We start from the raw sequence: 16,786 nt of genomic DNA on the forward strand, positions 1-16,786 counted from the left end.
CATTGTACTTGAACAAGAAGAAAATCAGTGGAGAAGAAGAATCCACGTTATTTCAATAACTAAAACCACCTATATTTATTTGTAAATTCAAGAGTCAATAATAAATTTTGCAAATAACCTTAATGACGCACCAGAGTTGAAGACTAAAACTAAATGTGTCTCTACCAATCCTTTTCAGACTTATTTATTACGACATTGAAGTACATTTACTATATTCCCTACTCAACTCGTATACAGACGTTAGAGAATGTTATTGAAATGCAAAGCCAGTGCTAACGTACTACAATACAATAGAGCAAACATGAGGAGCTTAAACCATGGTGGGTGCATTTGCCTGCTCCTCTGCATTCTTTTTTCATTGTGTGCAAGCATTGAAACCATTGACGGTATTGCGAAAATCCCAGCTGTGTTCACATTCGGGGACTCTCTCGTGGATCCTGGCAACAATAACTTCATTCCCACCTGGCTTAAGGCCAACCATCCACCATATGGTCATGATTTTATGGGGAGCGAAGAAAATGGCCGCTTTTCTAATGGACAACTTGCAACAGATTTTATTGGTAATCTTGTTAACCATCTCGTATTTCTAATCATTTTTAGTAAAGGATATCTCGTTGTAAGTTTGATTAATTGAATTTGGGATTGCAGCTTCTGGACTTGGGGTGAAGGAAACAATTCCGCCATTTTTAGACCCTAATCTGAACACCCAAGACCTTCTCACAGGTGTAAGTTTTGCTTCCGCTGGGACTGGATTCGATAACTTCACCTCTGCGGTTGGTGTACGTCAGATTCTTTCTTCTACTTTACACTGCTTCATGTAAATATTTCCCAGGTTTGCAATTAACAAGCGGCAACGTTTATGCAGCATCCAGGTTTATTAATTAACTGGAAAACAAAAAACTGTTCTATTTTAGTTTTTCAATTAATAGATAAATACCTTCAAAAGTGAATTGGGACTGAAAGACAATTTTGTTAACAAGCTCTTTTGTAAACTTCACAATATATAGAAAATGAAACATTGTAAATAGAGATTATTTAAGAAAATAAATTTATAATATATTATGGTTTATTATAATAATCATTTTAAAATGTTAATAATAGCTTTTTTAATATAATTAGTATAATATTTATATTTTTAATACTAATAATATATTTTTATTCAATAAAAATGTTAGATTTTACTTATGGTTATTGTCTTTTGTATTATAAGAGAATATCAGAGACATGTCACTTTCTAATTATATCACTTGGACAAAGTTAAATAGAAAGGTTTGAAAAGTTTATATTTTGTTTTTTCTTATGTTTTTTAAGCATCATATGATGTCTAGGCTGTCTATTAACAATATGCCTTCTATTCTTTAGATCCATCTAGCTTTTCATCATTTCATCTACTTCATAACTCATTGAAGAAGGTGACTCAAATAACTCTTGATAAATGGTTTTTAATAGATATCCTTAAATATTAACATCTACCCGCATTCTCATTTATTTGATGATTGAAAATGACTCTTTATTATTAAAGGGGGTGTTAGGTTATATAGATTGTAACAAAAAAAATTGATAATGACAACTAATCAAATTTGTCAAATTTATTATTCTTTTTATATTCCTTTCTCTATTGAAGTAAGAGAAGTGTTTCTACCTTATTCTTTAGAGATCTATACTATATAGTGGGAAAATGTATCTTATTTTATTGAAAATTTTCAGAGAAGAATCTTCTACAATCAAGAGTATGAATTAGTTAAAAGGGGTCCATCCTACCATGTAGCCTACATTGTGAATCTAGGTCTCTCCATTTTGTGGTCTAGTACTATATACCATACCTAAAAGTGCCTATAACTATGAAACAATATATTTTTCATAATGTAGAACCTACTTCCAAATTCTATCTCCAAATTTCTCCATCTCTCTTCATGTTAATAACCCTTTTCAGATATCTTCTTCTACATGAATTCTCTACTAATGTTGAATCAATCAAGCCATCTATGAATGGATCTATATCTCAAAATCTCCATGTATGCCTGAGAGAATCATATACTTAAAATACTAAAGAAGAGTTAACAACAAAGATTCTATCATGTGTGATTAATAGATAGAAATATGACTTAACTAACAACACGGTTTATTTTGAAAATCAAGCCATATTTTATTAAATTAAAGCCATACATTCTATTGGCATAATAAAACTAAAAAAATAATTTGATACTTGTATCTATTTTATTTTATTTTATTTTTTCTAAACATACTTTAATAATCTAATCATGAATGTTAACTAAAATTAAACAAGAATAATTAAATTTAAAAATTAAATTGTTCCTTACAAAATTTTAATTTTCATTTAAGATTTAACAACTAGAATATGACACCCATTTATCATGCTCCCTTCTTTAAAGGTCTCCTTGTCCACTAGATTTCATTTGACATAAATTGAACCAAGTCCCAGAAGTATTATTATTATAGAGTCCTATCAAACACCATGATCATGACCGTGTTTACTAAGAGCATTTGAGGCCATAGCCACCATAGGCCTAGATAATAGAAGGCCCATCTTTGATAAAACTACGAATCATTGTATTCAATTATACAAGCCTCAATGCCTAGTTTTTCATACAAAATTAGTGATATCTTACCACTACTACCATGAGCTTATAAAAGAGTGACCATATCCATTTTAAATTATATTCTAGCAACAATTATGATTATGATGTTTATAATATTTAACTATATTAAAAAGGAATTATAATATTTATAATATTGACAATTATTATTATAATACATTTTAATATTAAATAATTAATATTATTGTTATACTAATAAATTATTAATCGTCTGTTATTATATATTATTTTTTAAAAAATTAGATATATAATAAAATGTTAATATTATAAAAACGATTAGTTTTTTCAAATTTTTTTACTACTAATTTGTCAAGTTATATTTTTTATTTGGACTTTTATGTTTCTATACACCTTTCTTTTCTTTTCTTTTTTTTTATAATGTTTGGCTTGTCATTCTTTGCATCTTATTAAAAATTAGAGATGTGATCTAAAATACAATAGAAAAACAATGTAATATTTTTATGAAAAGAAATATATTTTTTAATAATAGAATGTGTAAGCATTTTGTCTTTAACTTCAATAAGCTTAAAATTATGTAAGTACACAAATTACAAAAAAATAATAATTGTCAAGCATTCAATTAACATTCATTTATGATTCTTATGTACATCTAGATGATCTTCAATGAACATGATCATGGATTTCAATTTTCTATAGTTATAAATTATGTTAGACCATTGTTGTATCTAATGTGATGTATCTAATTGCATTATATGCATGATAATCTTCCTTGTCTTAAAATTAAGATTAAGATGTTATCATTTACAATGTCAATCTTACATTTCCTTTGATTTATTGACATGTTGAGATCCTTTCACTTAGAATAGAAATTATATCGACTTTATAGTATAACACCTTTATGACATATTTAATTAGTCATCAAGAACAAATAATCTCATTCTTTATTATGTTCAAGCTTTGCAACTTTATACAGCTTTTGATACTGCGTATACAATGACCTCCTTTAACTTAAGTCTTTACACATCCTTCCAATTAATATCATAAAAAATATGAGACTTTCATACTTACATACGACTACCGTATCCTTAGAATGTCAAATCTTTACAAAACAAAACTTGATTCCTAACTTATTATCTTTATAAATTAAAGATCCTCAACAATAACTCATGAGACTGCAGCTTAACTTATAAATCTTGAATGTATGCTCTTCCTGCAGAGTGCGATACCAATGTGGAAAGAAGTTGAACTATTCAAGACATATAAGGGGCGTCTGGAAAATATGGTGGGAGTAGAAAATGCATCCAACATAATTGAGCAAGCCATATTCCTGGCAGTCGCAGGTTCCAACGATTTCATGGAAAACTATTTGTTTCTTCCGGAAAGAAGAGCTCAATTCACCGTCCAACAGTACCAGGAATTTATACTCGAGATCTGCACCAATTTCATCGAGGTAAAACCAATCTCTATTTCAATGACCAGATTTTCTCATAACACAATTTAAAAAGCGTCTATAATTTCATTAAACAGGAGATCTACAAGCTCGGGGTACGCAAACTGGGCATTGCTGGACTTCCTCCACTGGGGTGCATACCAGGGGTGAAAACATTATACGGACAATCAGAACTGAATGGATGTATTGAGGAATTCAACGATATTTCAACTTCTTACAACCAGAAATTTAAGGATATACTCAAAGGATTGGAAGGTCGTCTTCCAGGCATTAGACTGGAGTACATAGACATCCATGAGTATCTTTCAGACATGATAGAAAATCCTTCATTATATGGTAAGATAATCGAAAGCAAAACACATTTATTTTGGTTTGGAAACAGATGAAATCATTTATTTCTATCTATAATTATGGGTTCTGCGTTGTAGGACTGGAGACAACACAGAGAGGTTGCTGTGGAACAGGATTAATCGAAATTGGGCCCTTTTGCAATGCTAAAACTCCAATTACTTGTACAAATACATCAACCAGTGTTTTCTGGGATGCTGTTCATCCTACTCAAGCGGCATATCAGATAGTTGCTAGAGTGGTCCTGCGCCAACACATACCAAAGCTGCTCTAATAATTAAGCCGCCATTAAAGTAGTTGCAGTTGCTTATGAAGCGTAGGCCCTACTACTGGGAGACGTGTTGGCCATTCGACCCGTAAGTTATTGACAGCGAGAACAGTTTTCACATGGTCTGAATAAATATGTTCTGTTTGCCATTATCATCTTGCGGGGCCTTCATTAACAACAATTCCCTCTACTTCTTCAGGCCAATCTACTACATTTAATTTGGTGAACAAGTTCTTGGTGGTGAATCTATATCCATTTACACTGCCTGCTTCTAAAATCTGCACATCTTCAGCCAGCATTGATATATCTTTTTGTGAGAAAGGACAAATATTTTTGGATTCTATTTAATGCCTTCCAAAAATTTTATTTTCAGACACCTCTTTCTTATTAACTATCTATCCTAATCATTGATAAAAGTGACAAATGCACTTTGAGAGTGACCATTGGCACATAATTTTACCTTAGGTGTTTTTCGATGACTTTATTATCTTATATTTGAGAATTTAAAATTTATACAATATAATTACAAACTAGAGGGGACAACTTATTAGAAAATTAGCATGAATTTTTTTTTAAATATATTTTTGAATATAAAAAATAATATATTTTCTTTTTAATAGTTAATTATTTGTATGTATTTAAATATGGAGAAAATATTTATGTTTATCATAATATATACTTTAAATAAATACATATTTATATATATGTATATGTATATGTATATGTAGATGTATATGTATATGTGTATGTATCTGTATATGTGTCTATGTATGCGTATGTAGACACAAACATTCACCCACATATTTATATATTTAACTTGAACCTTTTTGTTTATGTTCTTTATATTTTATGAATAATTTTGTAAAGTTTCAAATATAATGATTCAATATAGGCCTAAAGGATGAAAATGTGAATCTAAAAAAGATGCAATAAAAGATCCAAATTCACACTTACACTCACTCACTAAAGCTTAATATCTATGAATAAAATCAAATAATAAGCAATAACGCGAAAGAAAAAGTCTTAGATTTTTTGATTGTTTACTTGATATTTGCATAATGCTTGATATGTGTGTTCCTCTCAAAATTTGCATAATGCTTGATATGTGTGTTCCTCTCAAAATTTGCATAATGCTTGATTCTTGATAATGGATGTTTTGATAAATAATCTTGCTTGTTTGCATGGATTGATAGCTTGATAATGAATTATTGATGAGACTATGAGCTCTTGATAGGGCAACCTATTGATAATAATGTATTGCTAGTTGAATGATAGTTCATAGATGGAACTCTTGATAATGATGTGATCTAGTAGAAATGCACGAGTGAGGGGTTTTATTTATATGATCACCAAACACTTGATCAATGGTGGAGATTAACTTGAAAGATCAATGGATGAGATATTTTGAGAGAAGATAGGACCTAAAATTACCACATGGATTGATGAGGTAGAAGAATTAAAAGAGATTAAATGCATAGAGGGATTAAACTTATTTATTTGAGGTCATGAGATGAAATACATTATCTAAAACATTTATTTTTGAGAGGAAGTGTAAACTAATTAAATTTTTTTAAATGGTTTAATTATAAAATGTATAATTAACTAATAAAATTATTTAATTAATTGTGGAAGAAAATGGTGAAGAAATTAAAAACTATTTAATTCAAAAGAAGAAAAACTAGCTTACTTTATTAATTAAAAATATTTAGTTAATATTTATATAATAAAAATGATGAGGAGATGATGATCAAAAATTTATTAGCCACTTTTAGATATCTATATTTTAGCCTTCTTTAAGATATGTTTTTTTATGATATTATTTATAAGAAAAGTTTAATACTACTGATATGCCAAATAGTGAAGGATAGGATGGATACCCCCTTGAGAGATTAGATAGTGTAGCATCGTAAATTGTACACCATTAATTAGGTGGTGCAATTCCATGCTTAGGTTAGCACCCACCTTAGTGTGTTTGCATCTTGTATTTCAAATTCCCTTTAAGAATTAATTTAATTAAATTTAACATTTTATTTCATCACTCTACACATCATAAAATTGTACCCTTTATATTAAGTGTGCCCCTTTTTTATTTTATTTCTCCAATAAATCTTTTCATCAAATACCCTAATTTTGACCTATTTTGACCTTCAAAGCCCGATTTCACATATCTAAACATCTTAAATTTCCATATCCTTTTGGAATTTTCTTTAAAATAACACTATCTTGCGTTCCCAAAAATTTGACGAAAAGTTGGTCAGACCAAGGGGGCCCTACCTGGTCTCGAACTTTTTTCCTGAAATTTCAAGAGCAGGTTCTAGTGGTATTTTAATGTTTAAATCAATAGATTTGTGAAAAAATATTGATTCTAAGTCAGCCTAAAGTCAAAAAAAATGTTAGGGTTTCCTAAATATAGTCTTCCCTTTCCTCATTTGAGGGATCCATATCTAGCAATTTTGGAGGGAGTTGTTATGCCCTGCATACCTAACCCCATTTGTTTCCTTATCTTGAAAATATGGGTCCCTCTTTTTGCTTTTTGTAGCTATGTTTTTTTAGTTTCTACCTTGACACTTCAGAACTCTGGATCCCCAGAGTCCCAAGGTGTCCTTTGCTTGTTTTTGAAGTCCCACCCCGAAACCCCAGAGTGCTGAGGTAGGCACTTGTTTTTTTGGTTGTCTTTTGAACTCGAAATCAGGGAACCCCAGAGTTCAGAGGTAGGTTTCTATTTATGGTGTTTGTCACAACCTCGGAACCATGGAGTCCCGAAGTTGTGCCTTGTTTCTTTTTGTCGTTGAAGCCTCGAGACTCCCAAGTCTTTAAATCTCGAGTTCTTCATGTTTTGTTGTTAGTCACTTCGAAACCCCAGAGTCATGAAGTTGTGTTGTCTTTGCAACCCCAGAACCTTGGAACCTCGGAGTCCCGAAGTTGTTTTACTTGCTTTACTTTCCCACCTCAGAACCCCAAACTCCTGAGGTGCCCTTGCTTGCTCAGACCCCAGAGTCATGAGGTTTATTTGTGTTTTTTTTATTTTTTGAGTTTCACCTTAGAAGTCCGAAACCCCAGACTCTTGAGGTCGTGTTTAACTCGACTGTACGGATGGAAAATCGAGGGTATAAATAGAGGAACTGAACTCTTTTGAGCTCATTTGCGCATTCGGGTTTTCTGATTTCCTTGCTCTGCCTCTCAACTTCGTGCCTCCATATCGCTGATTTTTTGAGGGTTTTCTTCCATTAGGTTGGTGGATTTCTCTGCCTTTTGTGTTTTCTAGTTTACATCTTTTAGTTTTTTATGTTAACTTTTTTTAAAAAGTTTTTCTCATTTTACGTGTTCATTTTCTTCCCGGATCTTTAGAGATCTCCAACCCCTGAACCCCAGAACCCAGGAGTTCAAGACTTGGTAGTTATTTTTGTTGGCCATTTGGTGGAAATGATTATGTGTTGCATTGATGTTTTGTCATTGATGTCAACACTATCTTTTTGGATGCTTTACCGACACCCTTCTAGTCCCGGTAGGATGAGTGGTTTTTGGTTAACTTGGATCTGGCATGATCGAGTATACTCCAGTATAATATGGTGATGGAATTGGCTTGCTCATGATACTTATACTCATATTTGGTTAGGTGGTTTTGGTCAGGTGATTGGATGCTATCCTGAGTGCTTGAGGCTTACCTATGAAAATGAGAAGTTGAAGCTTGAGTTCGCATAGTCAAAGAATAATGGACAAGAACTTGAAAATCAATATATTTCCTTAAGGGATGAACTTTCTACTTATAATGAATACAAAGAAAAATTCAAAGCTAGCTCAGCAAGGCTTGATGAGATGTTGGAAAGTTAGAGACATGGAAAGGACATGTGAGGACTTGGAAGGACATGTGAGGACTTGGATTTGAGAAATGTGAATCCTCCGGATCTAGACAAAGCAATGAAAAACCTAATTAGAAGAAGAGCATGAATCCTTTAGTAAGACAACCTAATGCTCTTAAATTCAATGGTAGATGTTTTACTTACAATAAATTTGATCATATGGTGAATCAATGCAAAAGTAGGATGAATAATGGAATGAACAACATGAATAATGTTCCTACTTTTATCGGTCAATGTTTCATATGCAATAATTTTGGACACAAGTCAAATATGTGTAGAGCAGTAATGAATAACTTCCAAAACAATACGTACTATTCCTGCGGAATGTTTGGACATCTCTCTAACCAGTGCAGAATGAGACTAAATCAGATGAACTTCAGACCTATGCAAAATGTTGTTTGTTGTGCATGCAATAAAACTGGTCACATTGCAAAGTACCGTAAAAGCAAGAATAGTGCTCTAGTAGACAAGAATAAATTAGATGAGAAGGGAAAGGAAAAGGTAGAAGAGATCAAAGACAAACATGAGAAGATGTGGGTTAGAAAAGATGAATCCAAAGTAGACAATGGATCTGCACTTGAATCTAGTGCAGGATCTTCATCCAGTAACTAGGGCTTTATGCCTTAGGGGGGACTTTTCATGCAGATTCTAATAACCTCCTCTTCAATGATCTGCAATCAATTCTAGAAGGTTTCAAAAGGCTTAAATAATATATGCAGATGTTATCCAGAAGTTTCAGAGAAGATTTGATGCTCCGGTAAGCAAATCTATGAAAATTAAGGTATCTAGTTCCAACATTTATTGCAATGAAGAATTAGGTTTTCGAAGGTTAAAAGGGCATTCCAAAGATTCATTCATCACAATGCAATCAAGAGAATAGTGCAGAGAAGAAGGAAAAAGCAATTTGGCGATCTCAACAATGAATTTAGTGATTCCAAAGCAAATTTATGTTCTTGGTTGCGATTTAAGGTATTTATTTGTTTCAGACTATCAATTTCCACAAACCCTAAGTTCGAAATGGCTTCAACTTCTAGAATTTCTAGCCCACTTGTTGTGGAGATTAAGGATAGAGATTGACCTAATTTTAAGAAACATCCTTTTAAATCTATCGAGAATGATCCCGAAGGTGTATTTTCCTCTGTACCCTATGGTATTATTCACAATGACGATATTAGGGCATACATCCACTGCGATCTTGATGAACTCAGGAGTGTAGACATGTTGAACCTGTACAATAAACATCTAGTGAACAACTTGGGAAATCTCAAGCCAGAATATCAGCATTTAGAGGCAAGGGGTTTTTCTCAATTCATGCATTTTCTGACTTTTGATGAGAAAGAATGCTTTTGGTTTGTACTTAGAAAAATCCATGATGAATTCATGTGGTTTGAAAAGCCTTAAAAGATTACCAAGCAATCAATCTAGGTTGTAACTTGTCTAAGCTCATCCGATCAAGTTCCTAATCTGAGGAAGATATCAAACAACATCATGATTACCGCTATTTGTTCCCAATTTGACAGTAGAGAGATGACCATAAATGACATTTTGGACCATGATGTGAAGTTTGCATCAATGGTGGTCGGATACAAGGTGTACTAGTCAATCAGATACAACTCTCTCTTTGGTACATCCATATACTCTACCTATTTGATGTTGAAGGAAGATAAAAGGTTTGACTTGTGTATTGTCCTTCTGAATGAGTTGCTAAGAAATTTGAAGAAAATCAAACAAGACAAGAAGTATAGTTTTAAATTTGGCACTCTTATCATTTGTTTGTCTTTCTACTTCATGAATGAAATCCCTGGTGTTCAAGGGAAGGTCCAATGGGCCTATGACAGGTCGGTTGCTAGGCAAATCTAGGAAGGGATTATGAGATTTGGTGATGTCAAAATGAGGATATCCTGAAGGAGATAATGGAGAAATATGAGGAAACAATCCACTTCATGATTGATAACGATGAATGTTTGATGAAATCATTTGAGCCCAAGACTGTGTGGATTCTTCTTTATGAATGAAATCCCAGGTGTTCAAGAGAAGTTCCAATGGGCCTGTGATAGGTAGTTGCTAGGAAAATCCAAGAAGGGATTATGGGATTTTGTGATGCCAAAATGAGGATATCCACTCTCTGGGGTTATTTCAAAACTTTCCAAGCAATAATGAAGAGCATAGAAAGAATCTTGAAGGAGATAGTAGAGAAATATGAGGAAACAATCTACTTGATGGTTGATAAGGACCAATACTTGATGGAAGCATCTGAGCCCAGCACTATGTGGATTCTTCCTATGGGTATAAATTTGATGACGCTACCCTAGAATTCTATGCTCAATATCTGTTGAGTCAGTCAGTTGATGAGAAGGAGGAAAGATTTGGAACATTCAAGGAGAAAGACCTTGAATTGCACAAACAGTTCACTGCACCTGCTATAAAAAGAAAAGTTTCAAATATGGTTGAGCAAGTGGCAATGCAGATGGGATTCACCTGGGAGGAGGTGAATCCTGGAGAGAAACATGCACAGATGGAGGCCAAAAAGGAAACCAAAAATACTAAGGCTGACCTGGTTCCCTCTAATGCTAAACCAAAAGAGACCAATTCTACCCTTGTTCTAGTGGCACCATCTTCTGGACAAAGCCCATGCAAAAAGGGAGTGTTGAATCAAAAAGAGTCATCTAAGAAGACTTATGTTGATGTGTCTTTGATGGCCTCTGAGACTAAATCTAAGGAGGAAGTAGGCAAGGCTAAGAAGAAAGGTGAATTTGTAAGGGTGGTGAGGAAGTCATAGTCCTATGGAGCCCAACAAAGAAAGAAAACCAAACTTGAACCTGCCCCTACTGGAAGACCTAAAAGAGGAAGATAGGTCAGTACTCAACTTGAAAAATATCTTGAATCTAGTGACATGCAAGGTAAATACACAATTGTTCCTCCATTGTCAACAGACCAACTAGTGCTGGAGCACCTGCCTGTGAGGGAACGAGCCAAAGACAAGATGAATTTTAATTAGTTGAAGATGAATGTAATAAGACCCTATGGGTCCTCTTTGTATTTCATTTTCCTAGGAGTGTGACAAGTTTGTCCATGTATGGGTCAAATTGTCACCTAGGTTCTTGTAGAGAAAATTGAGTCAATAAGGGTCACAATGGTCTAAATTGAGGGATCAAGTGGCTAAAGGTTTATTTGAGTCATTTTTTATGTTTTAGAATCAAATGTAATCATTTTGGGGGACTATGATAGTCTAGAGTCTAAGTTGGTTGAATAATGGAAAAATTCTCATATTGTCAATTTGCTGTCATGACAATTTGGCACTTTTTGTAAGTCGTGATTCTCCAACAGTCAGTTAAGTTTGAAAAATGGTTGGAGGAGGTTGTGTTTGTTTGTGGTGACATCTTTAAGGTCCTAAAGCATTTAAATATGTAAGTGGGTTTATTTGGTTGTTTTGAGAAGGAAATTGAAGCATCAAAACTGTTGGGAACACAAGAAACTATCTTATTTCTGTTGATTGCATACTGAAGGTGGATTGGAAAGAATGATCAACACATAGATCCTAAAAAATAGATTGTTTTACCTTTTTTTTGCGTTTAGTTTGAAGTGTTGAAATTATCGATGCCCCATTGTATAAGAAAATCTCTACCGAGTAGCCTAAAACCCTCAAACCCCTAGGGTTTGACTGCAATAATGGGTTTTGGCCTATCAATACTTAATTGAGCACATTGTCGTTAGAGGAGATGATAGGCCACTATATCATATGTAATTTTCAAAATCCATTAAGAGGAATCAACAGGGTGATAAAGATGGAGAACTAACCCTAGGTTTGACATCTCTGTGTGACAGACCAGTTTGATGAGTGTAGTGCATGAGAATTTAGTGGTAGAGCACTGGAAAGGGGTTTGAATATTGTAGAAGAGTACTTTGGAGTTTGACATAAAATTTCATGGTCAGTGATGGTCACCAACTAGAAGAACCAAACAAGTTTGTGGAAGGTGTTCAGTCAAATAGGCCTAATAGCCCTATTAGGTCTGTTAGTGCAGTATAGGTTGGGATATCTGCAAGTGTGTCTAGTATTGAAAAGTGAGATATTGTCAAGAAATCTCAAAAGGGTATCTAAAAATATAGTTTATTTTCATAGATCCTTAATGTGTCAAAAGTTATCACCCGATTCCTTCGAATGGAGACCTAATTACAACTAGTTTTGTTTGCGGGCAAGTGAGTCAAAATTGATGTTTCAGTGGATCTAAACCATGGAATTCTATTTCATTTATATTAATGTGTTGTGAGAAAACCCATACAAGGGTTTTTGTATTAAATCAGTCAAGTGGGCCATTCAAACCCCTAAAGCCTAGTAGTAGCCCACTCATGTATGCAAGGGTGCGTGTAGTCACACAAGACTTGAGAGTGTTAGTTGTTTGTAAGTGGACATATTGGAGTCTTTGAATCTCCCTAGGCATTGTTTATTATCTTTGAACCATTTATTGACTTGGTGTTGTGTAAGGACCCTTTGGTAGTAGGGTTTTGGTTGAGTTTGTGAGCCTTAGAGGTTGGTTGGTTCAAGGTTATCCTTCTAGTTTGTTGCCTCCTCATCACCAACTAATAGAAGAATTAATTTTTGATGGGAACTCGAAGAATCTTGGAGATTATTATGAAAATATAGATGAGGGAGATTAGAGAAAGGTTGAAGAAGCTATTGTCTTATACTTGCACAATTTTAGTAAACCATGTATTGAGTTGGAGAAGAGCATCCCTAAGGACCTATACAACATTATTGATGCAAGGAGACTGACTGCTAGCAAAATAGATAAGGAAATGAAAGAAAGAGAGTTGATAAATGTTTACACCTATATCACCTAAGATGAAGTCAAAAGACTCATTGAGGAAGATAATAAGAAAGAATTAAGAAGAAAAAATAGGGTAAATAGATTGATGATTGGCAAGGTGGAAGAGTTAAGAAAGGAAGCTGAAGATATATGGAGAAAAATAATTGTGAATTGATCCTTTATATAAAGATGCATTTAATTCATCTCAGCCAGAAGAAAAAGAAGGTGTTTCTTGTGATTAGAAGGATGAAACTTAGACTAAGAGATGTCTCAAAGATCAAGGCAACACAACTCTTGATGCTAAAACCGGTGATAATCCTCTGGTGGTAGATAGTTTAGTGTCTTCTGAGATTCAAAAGGATGATACTGCACCAAGTGGAAACACCAGTGCACAAGATAAAGTGGATGGAGCAGACTAAAAGGAACCTAAGAGAGTAGAGGTAAAGGCTGTTGAGGTGGACAAGAGCAAAGGAGTTGTTGATCTGGCAATTGACACTCCAGCAGTTACAAGGACCCCACCTCAAATCTCTATTAATATAGATGGTCCTCTTAACCTTGGACAAATGTCTCCTGCAAAAAAGATAATGCTTGCAGCATCTATTCAAGCTCAAGCCAGTCAGGATCTGGTAAAATCTGAGTCAGAAGTCAAAAAGCTCATTTTGATGTCTGTTGATGTTTTGCAGAAGCTGGCTTTGGGTGTACACTTAGATTCTAATGCTTACCCCTTCAATAAATTTCTACAATTGATTAATAGTGTCAATGCCAGTTTTGATTCTTTAGAGAAGTCCACTACTAAGCAATTCTTGGATAGATTCAAGGAAGTAAGGATGCAGACATTCTGGAAGATGATTGAAGATGATAGAGTGAGATTGAATAAAGGTATGCAGGTTATTTCAGATGCATTGATAGAAGGAAGTAAAATATATAAGTCTTGTCTACTTTTTCCCAAGCTCACTATAGATATAAACAAGCAAATAAGTGTTTTAGAGGGCAAACTTGCTAGTATTTCACAGTCTTTTGATCCCAATGTAGCTCTAACCAGCAGTGTTGAAGGACAAATATTCACTCTAAATGATCAGATCTCGAGACTTAATACGGATAAGGACATAATTTCAAGGAGAGATGGTGAACTCCAGAACTTGATTGGCCCTCGGTTGGACACCATGTTAAGAAATAAGGTAGATTGTATGAAGGACATGGCTCAACTTGTGTCATCTAATCTGAAGGAAATAGAGATTCATGCAACTATATTTAGTGCAATCATTGCAGTTTTGGATAACTTGAAGAGTGGGTGGGACACTCACCTAGGTTTTTTAAAGACCATTTTTCCTGACATCTTCAAGTATTTGTAAAGTCTCCGATAGGTATCTATGTATATAAATTTTGGACAACACCCCATATTTGGCATTGCTAACAAAGGGGGAGACAAAAGGTGAAAAATGTACCATTTAGAAGAGTGTAATTATAGGTTTCAGAATTATTTATCTAAGGGGGAGCCTTAGAAATTATTTTTATCCAGTGTACAGTTTTCTATTTTTAACACTTAGTCATTTTTCATGTGAGTTTCCATCAATACCAAAGGGGGAGATTATTGGTAATTGACACTCATCTGGTAGCTTCTGATGGTTGATTATTGGTTAATGGTTGTCATTGATGGAAACTCTTCATTAGATTCCTATCCGGTAATCATGGATCTTGATTTCCGGAAGAGGGAGTCAACCGGTATTTCAGGATGAACAGAGCAGTTTTGGTCCGAAAGCTTTCCAGTGATTGTAGAGTCATGAATCATGTTTGGAATGATTGGGACGGCATAGAGACATCATTTCTATCATTGTTTTGGTTATCCGCATTTATCTTTGGTGATCTGGTGAAGTCGACATATGAATACATGTTACATTAGCACATCGACTTGATAAATGATTTATTTTGTGATTGTTGATATATAAGACCGGTGTAGATGATATTTTTTATGAATGGCATGATTATATGCGAGCGAGTGGTGATCGAGAATACTTTGTTGCGTAATTTCACGTGCGCATTCTTGATTTGGTAGTTGACCAAGACAGTGAACAGGGCATAACAAAGAAAAATAGCAGAGGTGATTTAATCAGTGTATTTGACACTTAACTGGAACTCAGCCAAGCATTTTAGATGCTATTTTGGAGTTCATTTGTCATAATTCATCATTGTAATTAATCAGTAAGGCAGTGATCCTTTCGGGGTTGTAGCCCTTATTGTATTTGAGTAGTGAGCTCTAGGTAGTGTGCTTGAATGCTTGTGCATTCCCCATATTGTAATATTGTTTTTCTACTGGCCATAGTGGAGTAATATTGTGGATTCAAATCCCACTATGGTTTTTCCCATTTTGGTTTCCATGTAAAAAAATGGTGTTATGATTTTGTGGTTGATTGTTTTATGTTCCTGCATTTCAGTTTCATGTTTATGCTATGGGTGGTTTAAAGTTAAGTCTGAAAATTTGCTAACTGGTAGATCACTGATTCATCGCCCCCCTCTCAATGATCCCTGATTCCAACACATTTTCCCTTCTTATTCTATGACACCTTGTGTTGATGAACTTAATGTATCATTCTAATGTATTTTTTGGTCTTTTTTTTTGCACTCAATCAATCAATACCTAATACAACACTTTCTTGTACTTCAACACTTTCTTGTACTTCATCCTCTTCTCTTAGTATCCCATATTTCTTAGGACATGCGCTACCTTTAAATTTATCATGCTTATGCTTTTCTCTTTAGGATAGGATTGAATTCATTCATCTCTTCTCGTAGTACAATAATTTTTTCACATTTTGTAGTCAAAAATCTTGGACACATGTGTACCAACAAGGTTTGAATTGTGTGTATAGGGCATGCATTTAAAGAAATCACCCTAGGTAATTTTATCATCATATCATATTTGGGAACAAAGTAGGACAACATATTCACATTTTATCTGTAACACATTCCAGGATCAACACAACAAGTCTTTTCTCTACATCAACATCCAATTGTTGTCCATTACTTTTTCTTTTATTATGTATTTAGTCATGATGTTTTCCTAAGGCATATAGGAGTTATAAAGTTCAATCCTTGCAAGCCAAGTCTATTTGTACTCCTTAGCACTATCATTCTTTTACTTACCTTAGATTTTATCAATTAAGTACGTATTGTATAGGTGTCAAAAATTCAACTCTAGTAAGGGGAAAGTAAAATTAACCAAGATGAGATCATACTTATAAATTAGCATAAACCAAACTCTTAGATTTTGTCCTTTTCAATTCTTGAATTTGTAATGTAACATTCATTATCAATTTAATATTATACAACATCATGTAATTCGCTTCCCACAAACTAAAAATATACAACCCAAAACCTATCTTGTTTCCAATTTAATATATATTCAATTCGAATCTAAATAAACTTATCGAAATTGATTTCTCATATACCAAACTACTAAACAACTACTATGTTTAATA

The 16,786-nt window shown here is 33.7% G+C and overlaps 1 protein-coding gene across 1 annotated transcript; it reads left to right on the forward strand.

The window, feature by feature from the left end:
• Positions 1 to 261: 261 nt before the first annotated feature.
• LOC131036161 (GDSL esterase/lipase At2g42990) lies at positions 262 to 5,109 on the forward strand. The gene is made up of 5 exons (XM_057967979.2): positions 262 to 560; positions 649 to 779; positions 3,796 to 4,029; positions 4,107 to 4,365; positions 4,458 to 5,109. The coding sequence occupies exons 1-5, from the start codon at positions 302 to 304 to the stop codon at positions 4,649 to 4,651; spliced, it is 1,077 nt and encodes a 358-aa protein (XP_057823962.2). The 5' UTR covers positions 262 to 301; the 3' UTR covers positions 4,652 to 5,109.
• The last annotated feature ends 11,677 nt before the right edge of the window (positions 5,110 to 16,786 follow it).

Source organism: Cryptomeria japonica, chromosome 10 (genome assembly GCF_030272615.1).
Source record: "Cryptomeria japonica chromosome 10, Sugi_1.0, whole genome shotgun sequence".
NCBI lineage: Eukaryota > Viridiplantae > Streptophyta > Pinopsida > Cupressales > Cupressaceae > Cryptomeria > Cryptomeria japonica.

What these genes read in the sequence shown, in the direction of transcription:
- LOC131036161 (XM_057967979.2), top strand. Translation starts at nt 302, where the DNA reads ATGAGGAGCTTAAACCATGGTGGGTGCATTTGCCTGCTCCTCTGCATT. An exon ending in TCTGCACCAATTTCATCGAG is followed by an intron (nt 4,030 to 4,106) that starts GTAAAACCAATC and finishes TTCATTAAACAG; the next exon opens with GAGATCTACAAGCTCGGGGT. An exon ending in AGAAAATCCTTCATTATATG is followed by an intron (nt 4,366 to 4,457) that starts GTAAGATAATCG and finishes TCTGCGTTGTAG; the next exon opens with GACTGGAGACAACACAGAGA.